Raw genomic sequence first — 16,714 nt, forward strand, 5'->3', positions numbered from 1 at the left:
TTAGTGATGCCAAATGTTGTTTTTGTGCCAAACGTACCTTTTGAAATTGTGATCAAAAAGTTCAACCATGGTCTCATCAGACCATAACACATTTTCCCACATGCTTTTGGGAGACTTCACTGTATTCCATGGTATATCCAATGCTGTGGAAATTTGTTTGTACCCTTCTCCTGACTGATACCTTTCAACAATGAGATCCCTTTGATGCTTTGTAAGCTCTCTGTGAGCCATGTCTTTTGCTGTAGCAGGCAACCGAGTAAATGTCAGGAAAATCCTACTAGGATAGCTGAACTTTACTTGGGGTTAATCAGTCTCTTTAATTGATGGCAGGTGTACCCAAGAAGACTGAATGCTGTAATTAAATGAAAAGGTGTTTCAACAAAGCATTAGTTTAAGGGTGTGCACACTTATGCAAGCAGCTTATTGTAAGTTTTTTGTTTTTTATATTTTTCCCCTAACAGATTTGTTTGTTTTTCAATTTAATTGTACAGGTTGTAGGTCACATTAAAGGTGGGAAAAGTTTTGAAATGATTTATTGTGGTCTCATTGTTTTATATCACAAAAACCTGGCATTTTAACAGAGATGTGAAACTTTTATATCTACTGTTAAGTACCATGCTATGATTTAAGAAAGGATTTTGTAATTTTTGTTTTTTATTCACATATCACCAACTTTTGATCTAGTGGATTACATTAATGTGTGCAGAACTTTGTGTTAAATGCCTCTGAAACCTAACACTTCCAAAGTATCTTCAGGCAAAATAATATGTTCTACATCGGGGTCTTGTCTAAATGTAACATTTTGCTTAATCTTTAGCATTTCTTGCCAATTCTTGTCTCACTGGCACATCTGCTTTTTCATACTTTATCAACTTTTATATCCACAGCCAGTACATAAGGCTTGAATCTCCATTGCACAAGTGTTGTCTCTACACCTAGGCTTTCTCATCTGCATTACTGCTGTAAAACATTCTCAGTCTATTGTTTTTCCTTTTTGACTTGTAGGTCATTTTGTATACATCTATTTCCTCAATCAGACACTTTAACTGTATATTACTAACTTCATTCCCTTTGCGTACATTCACAACTTTTGATAATCTCAGGTGTGTTTATCTTACCAAAGTGACTTGTTTGATAATTTATTATACCATAAAATTTTCTCCCCTATTTTTGAATCATGCAACGTCCCAAACTTACACCCATTCAGTCTGTCCTTCAGTTCAATAAAATGACCAAATATAGTCTCTGTGTCACCTTGTGAAGGACAAAGGCTGAATGAATGGGAAGTCCATTCTATGCTTGCAAAAATAACTGTATTTTTCTGTAATTAATAATTTTAGTTTTTTCCTCTACAGGAGAAGCAAAAATGTACTTTCGATAATTATTCACTGATATGCAAAATAATAGCACATTATAGATTTTCAGGCTTTTGACTGTTCTACTTACAGTAAGGGAACAAATGGACTTTTTTGAGCCAAAGTTTCCAGGTTTCTGCCTAGTTTCTTTAAAGTGAAACTATTCATGCCAATTGCAAATAAAGCACTTCCTAAGGGTTAAACTTACATTTTCCCTCAATAATTTGTCTGACAAGAAATAGATTTCTTCACTTCTGAAGATGCCTTTCTTCACTCTGATAACATGCAATGTCCAAATGATGATGAAACAAGAGTGAATGAGGTTGTGTGACTTCCATGAGATCTATAGTTATACTGCAGGCTGTAGACAGGATGTATATTACATGGCATGCATCTTCCTGCAATTATCTCCTTAGCTTTTAAAGCAAGATATGTCATGTATAACAAGTCTGATGCAAGTGAACTCTAGTTTACCTTTAAAGCACTTAGCCCGTTTAACATATTTTTTAAGGTGCTGTCCCTGTGTGTACAGTCTGGTGCCGTCGCAGACTACTGAGACGTGTGAAACACTTGGTGCATTCAGCACATTTATGTGGTTTATTTCCTGTGTGAGAGCTCTGGTGCTCTTTTAGCTGTGCCTTTTGTATAAAACACTTATTGCACACAGTGCATTTATATGGTGCATTGCCTGTGTGAGTCATCTGATGGTATCGTAGGTGTCCCTTTTGTGTAAAACACTTACCACACTCGGCACATTTATATGGCTTCTCTTTTGTGTGGACAACATGATGCTTTTGAAGATTACTGAGACGTGGGAAACATTTACTGCATTCTGTACATTTATATGGTCTCTCACCCGTATGCAGGATCTGATGCTGTCGAAGGTTACTGAGAAATGCGAATCCCTTACTGCATTCAGCACATTTATATGGTTTATTCCCAGTATGAGAATTCTGGTGATATTTTAAGTATCCCTTCTGTGTAAAGCATTTACTACATTCTGTGCATTTATATGGTTTGTACCCTGTGTGAATGGTAAGATGCTTTTGAAGGTTACCAGGGCATGAAAAACACTTACTGCATTCTAAGCATTTATAGGGCTTGTATCCAGTGTGAATGGAATGATGCATTTTAAGTTTACTGAGACTTGGAAAGCCCTTACTGCATTCTGTACACTTGTATGGTTTGCATCCAGTGTGAATGGAATGATGCATTTTAAGTCTACTGAGACTTGGGAAGCCCTTACCACATTCAGCACATTTATGTAGTTTCTTCTCTGTATGAGATGTCTGACTTGTGTCACATTCATAACTCTTGTTGTAGTTAAATTCTGTGGAAAGCTGTGATACAAGAGTGAGTTGAGGCTTGTTAGACTCCTTCATAAGCTGAGCACACTGCTTCAGGTCCTCTGTTGTGTGACGTAAATGGGGTGTCTCACTGTCACATTCAGAAATCTTGTTGTAGTAATGTCCAGTTTGAAGCTGTGGTACAGAAGTGAGATGAACCTTTTTGTAGTTGCTCTCAGACTGAACACACTGCTGCAGTTTCTCTTTTTGGTGATGTAACCGAGGTGTCCCAAGCAATGGCTGTTGACTGCAATTCATACTCCAATCTATGCTTCTGATACCTAGAAACAGATTTATTTGTATTTTAATACAATTAAAACAAATATCTCAGACATTTCCATAAGAACATCATGTATCTACTGTACAATCATCAAATTTTTTAGATTTTTCTTTGTGATACTTCGTTCTGCTGTTATTAACAATAGTATTAAAATAATTTTGATAAAATCAGAACCGCAAAACTCAAGTACCAGCAAATAAATGTTTAATTTGCTTTAGACATATATATCTTCCCATCAGCAACCCTAAGCCACAAGCACAATTGTTGCTTCACAGTGTTGCAGTATTGACATAAATATAGCCCCCCTTCCTCTTCACTGTTTCATCTTTTCTCCCGGTTGTCCACATTCTTCACATCTAACTTTCCATATTTACTACCTTGCTTAATTTGAGACGCATTTTGCAGTTTAATCTCTGTTGTTTCAAATCCTTCATCCTTTGGCCAACTTACTTACTACTACGCAATTCTTCCACCCTAGTCTACTAGCTGTATGTAACCTCTAACTGAATTTATAACAGCTTTATGACAGATCCTCTCTATGTTCAATCTAAATTTTATTTTTCTTGTGTAAATGACTTTCATATAACAGCTACTAGAGGCATATGTGTATATCCTAATTCTTTCTGCCTACACTCACCCTCTTGACAACCAAATTTTATGTATACTTCTTTTACTTCATTTAAATGCCTTGTTAATTTTAGAAGTTAGATTAGATTAGTACAGTACTAGGCTAACTGCCCTTTTGTACCATTTTAAGCCTAGCCAATTACTCCTTGTGAGAGTTGAACACTGCATCTTGTGCCTGTAAGGTAAATAACTTAACAAGTATACTATTTGCTACCCTACAATCACTAATAACCTCATCTTTTTATTTTAACAGCTGCCATCCACAATGTGTGCAAACAATTCTTCCAAAGGAAAATGTTAAGACTTTGATATTTTACCTCAGGCATTTGTGCTAAAATGTGTGTATGTATATAGCTCCCTATCAGATTATCGAAGTTTCTAAATTTCAAATGTCTTATGGTTGGGACCATATAATCAAAGTTTTGAAACTTCGAAAGTTTTTAATAGAGATATAGTACAGCGTGGAATGGCAAATGTACCCTTTTTTGCAATGTAGTGGGATCTTAGAGTTGGTATATTTAATTGCAGGGGGTGTGGGAAGTGCAGCCACCCATGTGGTAGTTGCAGGGGGCCTTGCCTCCCTGAAAAAACATTAAAATATAATTTTATTTATTTATTTACTGTTTGAAGTTCCGAAACTTAAATCCTGTTGTTTCAGCCATATGAACACACACACATACACACACACATTATATATATATATATATATATATATATATATATATATATATATATATATATATATAGATATATATAGATAGCTATAGAGATGCATACACACACACACACTATATTCAGGACATGTTTATGTTTCTAAAGTATTCAATCCTATTGTTGATTGGGTAGTTGAAACATCTGATAAATATCAAGCCATTTTAAATATAGTGTAATTGCTGATAATAATGTTCATACTGTTGAGATACAACATATTGATGCTTTTGGATTTACTTATTCAGTAGATGAGTCTTCTAAACAGACTATTACTTCCACTAATTTTATGGCTGAACTTGGAAAAAACGAACTGACTAAGATGTCTTTAACATTAAGAAAACTTTAGAAAATCCAGTTATAGATAAGATGACCAACTCTAATCAGTAGGTTAAACTTTCTTTTTTTGGTATTTGGTACATAAGGGAGGTTTATTTACAATTGTACAGGAGGTTTATTTAGCAAGATGTACTATATGCAATGGCTTCTACACAGATAAAATAAGTAAGCTGTCACAGTTTTTTAGACATACCTGTGCTAACTACATGAAATCCATTTTATTATAATTAAGCCAGTCAATGTTGACATTAGGAGTGGTGACTATGACAGCTGGTTAGAAGCTAGAGAAGTTTTATACCGATCATCTGCCAGGACTAAATGATCATATTTCTATTAAATGTTAAACCTAGTTAGGTGAGGTTGGTCATCAAATGCCATTTATTGCTGCACAAGTATCTTTACAATATTTTTGATAGTTTTGTGCTCCGATGTTCTAACCATTATACATACTATGTATATATTTATTTTTCTAAAGAAAATGTTTGTTTTAATGTTTTCTAATTTATGCAGTTTGATTGGTGCATTTGAGGTGATCAAGTGGCTTCCAATTTGTATGAAACAAGCTGAGTTTGATTTGTTCTGAAGAAATCTCAAAGTAGTTTGTGAAATGAAAGCACTAACCTTCATGAACATGCAAGGTGCTTTAGTTCTACAGTGTGTTGTTTTTTATTAGTTTCTATTTTACACACTTCCTCTTATCACGTTTTGGGGTACTCCTTGTACTGATGTTTGGCTACAGCTGGGATCACAAGTGTGAGGGGTCCCCCGACTTTTTCTTGTACTTGGTTGTCAATCAGTCAACCAGTTAAACAAACTTAAGCTACAACAGGCAGACAAGATGTGCATAATATCATCTTAATTAAAGAACATAAAAGATGGAAAAAAATCAGTCCCAAAAAAACAGCACTGTTCTTCTAGGAAAGTCCTGCAAAAACAGCATTGTTCTTCTGGGAAAGTCCTGCAGGAGGGGTTATATATAGGACAGAAAAGTGTAAGAGTATAATCAATGCAACTTTTTCCATCCAGGTAATTTTTGGGAAGTTCACATTTGCACAAAGACATAAAGAATATGAAAGAAATATGTCGGACATATTATCTGTAGCACCATGTATATATTTTTAGACATTTAAAATATTTTGTATTCATTTAAACTTTGTCATATTTTTTTCACTGATGTTAACATAAATATAAATATATCTAAACAGTGCCATACAAACCTCTTTTATTTGATCTTGGGCACAAAAAGTATGCTATGATATCTTAAAAATATCCAAGGGGAAAAAACCCTCCAGTTCCAGATCAATATATCTTTAATCAAACTCTCTCTCGCACAGTTAGTACTTTTATTTTAGACAGACTTCATCCAACTATAAGATAATACAGAAGAATGCAAAGCTTAATAACTTTAGAACAGAATATATTGCCTGCAGCAGCCTATTATTTTGCATAATAAAAAGGTAAATACAATAAATATTAATGCTACATTGCTGTAGATAATTAAACAGGTTTAAAACTGATCATTTAATTTTTGTATGAAGGGGAGCAGGCATGTAATTTGACTTGCCACCTATATTCTTTTAGGTCCAACAATTTATTGACTTTTCCCTGATCATATAAAACATGGAGTGGTAGGACCTACAAGAAACATAAATCACATGTTTTTAAATAAACAATTAAAATGCAATGAATTGTACATGCCTTTCCTTTGACTTTGATGTAGACTGAATATTTTGTCACATTAATATTAACAGCACTGATTACAATGGTTACATTCATACGTAACTTACGTTGTATGCCTAATATTAACAGAATTCTTTCTCCTCTGTAATATTTTACTGAAATGTATTTCTTTTTAGTACACAAATGTGGGCATTTCTTTTCATTTCTGCTGTAAGGTCTCACAGATACTTATAACACATTAGGTAATACAATGCTCTTACAAAATTCTAGAAATCACAGTCTAAGCAAGCACCATGGATTGAAGATCTGTTCTCATGCTTGCTGGTTCTAGATGGAACATTCTAGAGAGTGGGAGATATATACATATGAAGCTAATATGTGGTACCTCGGTCAGTAGTGACCTCAGATAATTGGTCTGACATCACTGAAGATGCATATTCCCTCTCAACAAACTATTTTTTAAAGCTTACTGTTTTACTTGGCAACCATATACAATTTGTATGCATAAACCTAAGAACTCTTGCTAGAAAGTAAACATGAAAATGTGCATTTTAACACTAGTTTAAACAAATGCTGTAACTCTGCTAAAACTTAATATTCTGAGCTCAGATTTTCAAGAGAGTATCAATGTACCACCACCAACTATACTACAACACTGAATGAGTACAAAATTGATTGACATATACAAAAGAAACTGTGCAATACTTCACAATTAAACAGAAAGCTCCCTAAAACGACTACATTGAAAATTTCATACATAGTTAAAAATGCATAACCTTGTATAATATTCAAAGAATTAAAATAATCAATATAGTTTTAAAATGTTATTATCAACAAACACCCATAATTCTGAATAAAATTAAAATTTTGGACAAGAATTTTCAATGTCATCTGTAGATCACCACCACTTTAACTATTACACTGAATTTGTACATCTCAGATTGAAACAATATTTATGAAAATTACATTTACAAATGGAAATGTACAATGGCTTGCACCAATCTGAGTTAGTGCTACGTAGAGAAATGCATTCTATGTATGCAATAAGGCACATGGGAATGGGAATGATATAGATATTACCACATGCCCGGAGACTGTAAGGGACATGGGAATGGGAATGATATAGATATTACTACATGCCCGGAGACTGTAAGGGACATGGGAATGGGAATGATATAGATATTACTACATGCCCGGAGACTGTAAGGCACATGGGAATGGGAATGATATAGATATTACTGCATGCCCGGAGACTGTAAGGGACATGGGAATGGGAATGATATAGATGTTACTACATGCCCGGAGACTGTAAGGCACATGGAAATGGGAATGATATAGATAATACTACATGCCCGTAGACTGTAAGGCACATGGGAATGGGAATGATATAGATATTACTGCATGCCCGGAGACTGTAAGGGACATGGGAATGGGAATGATATAGATGTTACTACATGCCCGGAGACTGTAAGGGACATGGGAATGGGAATGATATAGATATTACTGCATGCCCGGAGACTGTAAGGGACATGGGAATGGGAATGATATAGATATTACTACATGCCCGTAGACTATAAGGGACATGGGAATGGGAATGATATAGATATTACTACATGCCCGGAGACTGTAAGGGACATGGGAATAGGAATGATATAGACATTACTGCATGCCCGTAGACTGTAAGGGACATGGGAATGGGAATGATATAGATATTACTACATGCCTGTAGACTATAAGGGACATGGGAATGGGAATGATATAGATATTACTACATGCCCGGAGACTGTAAGGGACATGGGAATGGGAATGATATAGATATTACTACATGCCCGGAGACTGTAAGGGACATGGGAATGGGAATGATATAGATATTACTGTATGCCCGTAGACTGTAAGGGACATGGGAATGGGAATGATATAGATATTACTACATGCCCGGAGACTGTAAGGGACATGGGAATGGGAATGATATAGATATTACTGCATGCCCGTAGACTATAAGGGACATGGGAATGGGAATGATATAGATATTACTACATGCCCGGAGACTATAAGGGACATGGGAATGGGAATGATATAGATATTACTACATGCCCGTAGACTATAAGGGACATGGGAATGGGAATGATATAGATATTACTACATGCCCGGAGACTGTAAGGGACATGGGAATGGGAATGATATAGATATTACTACATGCCCGTAGACTATAAGGGACATGGGAATGGGAATGATATAGATATTACTACATGCCCGTAGACTATAAGGGACATGGGAATGGGAATGATATAGATATTACTGCATGCCCGGAGACTGTAAGGGACATGGGAATGATATAGATATCACTGCATGCCCAGAGACTGTAAGGCACATGCTGTTTGAGCTCATGTCTTGCAAGACCCTAAAGCAAACTGTTAATATCTCTGTAATATCTATACCACACACACTCCCCCATGGCTCAGTGTGTGTGTGTGTGTGTGTGTGTGTGTGTGTGTGTGTGTGTGTGTGTGTGTGTGTGTGTGTGTGTGTGTTTTGTTTGCAAACTATGACCAATAAACTCCCAGAGGCTCTCTGCTCTCTATAAGCACTTAACATCAACTGAGATAAAAAAAAATAGTCTGTGAACTCACTGTCCTTTATGTTCTTTATATTGCTGGTATAAAAATATCCAAGTTACAAGAGTGATGAGACATTTCACATCATAAGTCAATAATTCAGGTGATCATTAGATTCCTATTAGAACTATAAATCCTAAATGGACCTACTCGGCATGAAACATTGCTAACAATAAATCAGGATTATAGATGACAGAAGTTTCTCAGTCAGAAATCTGAGAAATACAGAACCCCACAAAGTTACCAGGCTGAAAGGGAGGATGAACCATTGAAGGGTTGATACCTAGTTTTGTAATGTGGATGCTTTAATTGCAGCAATAAAACAATATTAAAGGACAGCAAGCTCAGAGTCTATCATCCAATGCATTTTTTCTCTTTATGTATCTATATCTCTACCTATATCTATCTGTATCTATCTATATGTCGGCAATTAAACTGCCTGCTTTTGGAGGTGGGATATTAGGAATCATGTGAAACAGAAGATTTGAGTGGGTATTCATTTATAAACAATGTATTATGTGTTTTAGATATGCTTGCAAGAAATTCACCTCAAGAGAAAAGCAAAGCAAAGTTTGCTATATCCATGCTAAGAACACATAAGAAATACTTATGACAGGATAGACCAAAACGTAAGTCTTTGTGCTTCATGGAGCTTTACCTGCCCCAGTGACTACCACTTATAGAAAAACAGTGTAGGAGGGCAAAGTGCTCGGAAAGCCGTAAAGCACTCATTGTGGCTGCTTAATCAGGGCACAGAAGCAAACTTACACTTTTCTCTGTCATACTTCTGTTGTTTTTTATGACAGAGAAGTATCTAACAGCTTGTAAAGCTGTGAAAATGCTTCAGACACTTGTCAATGGTGGCTGCTCTTATGCTACAGCAAGAGACTAGAGATTAATAGTGCTGTAAGGTGCTTAATGAGACTTTGTTAAACACCTTTCTTACATAGGTGTGTACTAAGCTGATGGCCCTGGAGCCTTTACAAGACTAGCCCATAGAAGTGCCCTGGCATCATGCCGCCCGACATGAAAGGTACATGAAATGTAGCCCTACTTTTTATCACTAAACTGGTGAACAGTGCTTAGAACATGAAACCAAAAAGAAATCTGTCAAGCCAGCCAAAATCACAGAAATGTGAGAACGTGAGATTGTATTTTCTTCACATTTTCTATGTTAACCAAGTTCAGGCCATCTTCGAGGTGAAATATATACTTGTCCAAGCTGTCCAGATTTTGATTATTTTACCAAATGATCTTCCCTCTATTATCTATGTCTTCCAACCATCCACTAGCTCCCACTTCAATGACAGTGGAAAAAACATTACACGCATGCAGTTACCTAAAGTACCTTTCTGTTTACTTTGTTGTAGAGTCACAACATTTAGTGCTCAGTTCTGCACACTTGGTATAGTTTTCCATTAGTAGCATCACTAAGAAACAAATTCACACAAGAAGCACAACTTAACAGTATTTACTTACTCTGGAAGTTATTTTCTGGATTATCCGTCTGTTCTGTGTCATTTTTCCCCTGTATATCACCCTTTGGTAGTTCATAATCTGTTTTTAATAGCAGTAGTAATGTCTCTGGAAGGATTTTGTACCCTGTGCACAAAATAAATAGAGATATACGTTTTTTTATTTTCTTTTATTAAATGAGATGCCCAACTAGACAAGGCTCATTTCAGTGAAGGCCTGAAGACAAATGTTGCACAAAATGGAAAATACTAGAAACAGTAGAGATGCTGAACATTACAATCACAGTACATTGGGCACCAAGGAGATAATGGAGACTAGGCAAACAACTAAAATATGTAACAGTCTTATTAAAAAATCACCGTTAGATGATAAAAGAAATGGAACCAGCAATGTGAAGAGAAAGCAAAGTAGAGCAGAAACAGGTAACAGAAATATGAAGCCATTTCATAAAATTATCAGTTTGTAAGTTCATCAGGAAGGACGTCAGACAGAACAACAACACTGAGAGGTCAAAAACAAAGTGTGGTAGAGATTATAAAGTTGTTACTATCACATGGGAGGAAAGAATAATAGTATAGGAGAAGTGCCTTATTTAAGACATGATGGGTGTGAAAGGAAAAATAAGAATGTCAGTAATACAAAACGTTTGTTACAAGACCATCATTTATGAATGTATTAGAATAAGGTAAACACATTAGGTAATACCAGGTCGGTATTACTGATGCAGCTAATGTGGATGAGGGGTTGTTCTTGAATTCCATCAGTGTTAGTTATTTTCATGTACTGTGCTAGGCAGTTACAGAGTTTTGGTACATAAGAAATAAGTGACATAACTGAAGTACTTTTCTGATTTTTTTGACAGACTTTTACTGAAAAGGCTGAAGGACCAAAGGTTTTACAAATATAAATATATATATATATATATATATATATATATATATATATATATATATATATATATATATAAAACTAAGAACGAACTTCGTGACACAAAAGCATTCAAAATGAATTAAAAGGAGAACACCAGCAACTTTTGTATTATTTAGCTCTTTCATCTTGTTTAATATCAAGACTTCTTCAGAATGATGTTTGATTAATTTGAATTTCATTCATTAATGAAACATGTAATTCTGAAGAAGTCTTGATATTAAAGAAGACGAAAGCACTAAATAATACAAGAGTTGCTTGTGTTTTCCTTTTAATTCTTTTTGAATGCTTTTGTGTCATGAAGTTCGTACTTCGTGAAATGTATCTTCGTTTTTAGTACTTTTTTTACCATACATAATATATGTGTGCATACAGGCCATAGGGTAAACAAACCAACAAATCCAGATTCAAAAACTTGTTGAAAACACTTGGCTCTGTTCTTCCGTCTCCCCAGGCTAGGCCTCACTAGCCCTTACATATCTTCATTACCCCTCTATATCTCAAGAAAACAAATTCTCAGTATAAATGTCTTCTACCCCTTTGCCCTTACTATTACATCTGTTATTGCTACTTACCACCTGACAAGTTTATCCCTCCAACAAAATTCCAACTCGTACTCCCTACCTCCCACATCTACCTCGATTTTACTACAACTTTATTTTTCTCTATTTTACCTGACAAACGTACACTATCTACTTACTGTGGGAGTTATTTTCTGCATTATCCTTTTCTGCTTTCGACTCTCATCACCTTCTCTTACTGCTCCTATTTCGCATACTACCTCCTCTCCTCTTACTACGCCTATCTGGCACACCGCCTCTTTCTTATTTCTCCTACCCATAAAGTAAAATGTTTTTTTTTTAACCTCACGGTATATGCCAAACTTTCTTGTATGTAATACTCCATATTTTACTGATTACAGATTTTTCCTAGTATAGTTGCTTTTCAGTTATTGTATGTTCATATTAGAACTTTAAGATTTATATTTTTCTCTCTTGCATAAAATTGTCTATTTTGTTTCTGGAGCTTTTCTCCCTAGGCCTTCTCTGAAAAGGGGCTACTACAACAGAGGCCGGTTATCCAGTCAACAAAAGCAATAAACTATAAAATGTACTGATGGATAGGGATTATGAAATAATTAAATTATACAATAGCTGAGATAGCTGGATTGTATCAAGGATTATTGGCAATGAAGCTTTCTACAGATCAGCACAACAATGGATTTTGAATAATGACATTTAAAACAATTTTACAGATTTATATTATTATTATACATTATTTGTACTTGTAAAAAATATGTATATTAATTATGTTTAAAGTTTAAGTTGAGTCTTAATAGTCAAAAATCCTTTTTAACTATGTTTACAAAATTTCATTACTGTATTTTGAGCTTTTTCCCCGGGCCTCCGCTGAAAATGGACATATATTCAGTCGGACTTTCCCAGTCAACAAATGTAAAATAAAATAAAATAAAATTTATGATAGGCAGTTTGAAGCTTACATACACCCATTTACTTACTTACACACACACACACACACACACACACACACACACACACACACACACACACACACACTAAAAACATTTACCTGGGGAGTTGAGTTTAACTTTTCAAACTCTCTGGACTTTCATTTTTTGGTAATCCACAGTCAGTAAACAAAGAAAATATTTTGGCTATGAAAAAAGAGTGCACCTTGAAGAATTATAAGCAATTCATATAGTGTTCCTGCATGCCATAAACACAACAGAGACATAAGTGAAAAGTAGCACTTTGCATTATTTTGGTAATTTCACTTACCTGAAGATGGATAGCACACGTGTTAATGTGCATAAGGATATGAGAGTACTGTTTGTGCACATTATATAATCCAGGAAGATAGAACATTTTACTAATAAATACTAATGTATTTTTCTTAGGATTTGCTGCTGTAGAAAGCAGAGAGTAGTTGACATGACATACAAAAGAAAAAAAATGTTTAAGCAGATAGCATCTTGACAAGCTTTGTTGGAAGTCTAACTAAATTCAGCAATTAATCCAGACAAGGGGACTATGATCTCTAGCCTAAATGCACTAAAGAACATAATCAGAAAGTCCTCTCAACTACTCAGTTATAAACCAAGTTCTCTGATTTCAAGCCTACATACAGCTGCTGCCCTGCTATTCTGCTATAAGCAATGACTGCTCCACTTTCTGTAGTCTCATTGGTTCAGCATTACTATGACACTGAACCAATGAGAGCCGAGCTTCCTGGAGTATGTCATCAGTTGAATGGTCCAGTCATGGGTGATCCTAACGTTTGTACCACTTGATGGTCAGTTTATAGCTTTGTCTTTGAGACTGTACAGAACGAATAAGGCTGAGCAGGTTACTATAAATGCGCAGCAGATTGCTCTTATGTGAAAGAGACCTTGATACCAATAAATTTACTGTTGCACATAGCGCAAGGTAAATACAATAATTAAATAACCAACTCATTTACAGTGCTGTAAAAAGTATAAATGCGTCTGTATAAAGCAGAGTGCATTAAATTAGTGAATTTGAAGCTTTATAGAAAAGCTTCTCATAGAGTAATACAAAATGGAGATGAGGCTGTCTTTTTGCACAGTCATACAGTTTAACTTCCTTCTGATTAGTTATTTATCTGTTCTCATCAAGTCAGAAGTAAAGAGCCATGACATTACCTGGTGAGACTAGGGAGTAGACAGCGCAGCATTATTTAAATTTAGAACAGAACAACTCTGGTTGTATTAGGCATCACAGTATTTTTAAGGCAGAGCTTGGTGTCCATTTATGAAAGACATACTTGTCTGCTAAGAGAGAGAAAAATGTAGAAAACTTTTGTAAACTATGTCTGTGTTTGTTCACTCACTGTAAAGGGACCACAACTGTGTGCTAATGAGATTTTAAACAGATTTTGTGACATGCACTTCCATAATGCCATATGTTTAGTTCAAAGAAGGGTGCTGTTCATTGTAGTGCTGCTATGACACTGTGCAGTTTGATGTACTTTGAGTTTTTATAAGTGAATAACCTGAAAATAGGGATCTACCTATGCAGTTTTACAGTGATATGTTATTGCTGTGCACTGATCTCTTGGAATTGATTTATACAAATAGGGGTGAAAAGGATATTTGGACAAAGAAGTCCAGCTATTAAAATGCTGCTTGCTCGGAGACTGATGAAACAGACACTGAATCAAAATTTTCAGTGACTATTTTCTAGTTTCCAGTTTTGCATTTGCGACTCTTAAAGAGGCAATCATCAGGTGTTTCAGTAGAGGTGCACGCATGCAAATCTTCATCTTCAATAGGGATGCATCAAAGAATGAAGAGCTCATATGCTATGCCCTCCACCTCAGGTGTCAATAAAATACAGTATGCAGAACGTCTTTTAGAAGACTGATGAATTGACTGCTGTATTTTTTCTTGTTAAAAGCAGTTCAGAAGCTTTAAATAACTTTGCCATTGTTCAATGTTTCTTCTACCAAATAGTTCTACACTCAATACTTGAAGTTTTGACCTCTGGAAAAAAAAATCTTTCTGCTTGACTTATCACGTTGGTTTAATTTCTAATCTATTAGCTTTTTCCTATAACATAATAATCTCTTTGACAAATTAATGTGTTAAATTCCATTCCTTGAAGATTTGAATTTATGCACACCACTATGATTTTGGACTCTCTGCTATGATTGCTGAAGGACAACTGGTTGACAGGTATGTTAAATCAAGGAAAACAGCAATGTGTATAAACATTGTTCTTACAGATAATGGTAACAGACCCTTATCTAAGTAGGTCCCAGATGCTGTAAGCACCTGGAAAAACCTATTCAGGTCTAACAACCTATCTGAGCTGCAGTCAGTAGTTTGACAGTAGACAGACTTTGTCTAGCCTCCACAACAGAGACAGAGAAATGTAATTCTTTGACCAGGTCACACTCTTCAGACAACTGAATGCTGTAACACTCAGAGATGAGTTTTCTGTATTTACACCTCAGAGAACTTTATTTTAGTGGGTGACTGTACCCTCATTTGGTTTGCATGTGGTTTTAATCTATACAGCAGCAACCCAGCTTAACATAAAACATGGCATTTCAAACTCTACAAGTATAGAAGTTTAATAGCTTCCCCATTCATGCCTTCTGTATCATTACAATGCCTGTAGTTTCCGGGTGTTTCTATGCCATCCTGTATTGGCAGTTTTCCATATGAAAATAGTACCAGCCTAGATCATTTACTCACCTACTTGCACAATAAATAAATAACTGATGAGTATCTCAGGTTGGATATAATGTGATTCAACAGCAAATGCAACTTAATGACATACTGTGGATGAAAGCAGGAGGGGCCCCTTTAGCAGGAAACAGATAGATCTGCAAGAGTACTTCTTACACAGAAGCCAGACCTAGACTGTTTTATTCAGTTATGACAAACAGCTATACAGTGTGCATATGTACACACAACAATACAGACTAATGACAAACAGCTATATGGTGTGCAGATGTAGACACACCAATACAGACTAGCATCTTAATTTAAGAAGCTATACATGTACTGTAGAAGCCCGACCTAGACTGCTTTATTCAGCTATGACAAACAGCTATACAGTGTGCAGATGTACACACACTATAAACTGATATTTTAATTTAAGAAGCTGTAAATGTATTGCATCTTTTAGACTTGGGTTTGATTCCCATATTCTCCACTTTCATACAGTATGATTCACAGCAGTTCATTTAATGAGGCCAGACTTCCATTGAGTAAAGCAAAAAACATCAAAAGGTTTTACACGACATGCACACTCAAACATGAAAGAGAGAGGGAGGAAGATTTACACACCATACAGGGTTTGACGATAAATAGACATGGCTGCATCAGGACGATATGAAATAAGAAACAGATTTCTCACCCCACAACCAAGTATAAAGTATATTTTTTTTAATTATCTTTGCAGGGTATTTTAATAGTACATGTCTTAATCTTAGACTAAAGATCTCACTTACTAAGCTAAACTTTACTTACCTACTGAAACCAAGGTTTCATAGTTCTGAAGCAAGACTTCCTTGTACAGCTCCTTATCTTCTTTGTTTAACATCTTCCACTCCTCTTCTGAGAAAGAGACCACAACATCCTCAAATCTTTCTGGTACCTGAAATGAACACATGGCATTCTTCAATTTTTCTTTTACTGCATGAAATATAACTGAAGCTTTACAGCAGAAACAGTTAACATTTTTTGATATTTTCTTAATTTATTAGGTAGGTGGACTTGATGTATGGGAATTCTGTTGGCCAAAAGCTTGCAATAGAAGAGAATAAAGTCATATGTGCAGTGATATGCATACCTGCTTACTGATCAAACAT

General features: G+C 35.4%; 1 protein-coding gene across 1 annotated transcript in view; it reads right to left on the reverse strand.

The window, feature by feature from the left end:
- Positions 1 to 540: 540 nt before the first annotated feature.
- LOC122813891 (zinc finger protein 436-like) overlaps positions 541 to 16,714 on the reverse strand; it is a 107,999-nt gene continuing 91,825 nt past the window's right edge. Inside the window, exons 4-6 of the mRNA XM_044086434.1 lie at positions 16,374 to 16,500; positions 10,430 to 10,552; positions 541 to 2,982 (exon numbers count right to left, since the gene is read on the reverse strand). Coding sequence (XP_043942369.1) covers positions 1,862 to 2,982; positions 10,430 to 10,552; positions 16,374 to 16,500 — 1,371 coding nt within the window. The 3' untranslated portion in view covers positions 541 to 1,861. The remainder of the gene's footprint in view (positions 2,983 to 10,429; positions 10,553 to 16,373; positions 16,501 to 16,714) is intronic.

The sequence above is a fragment of the Protopterus annectens genome, chromosome 10.part0 (assembly GCF_019279795.1).
Source record: "Protopterus annectens isolate FY-2018-M chromosome 10.part0, PAN1.0, whole genome shotgun sequence".
NCBI lineage: Eukaryota > Metazoa > Chordata > Ceratodontiformes > Protopteridae > Protopterus > Protopterus annectens.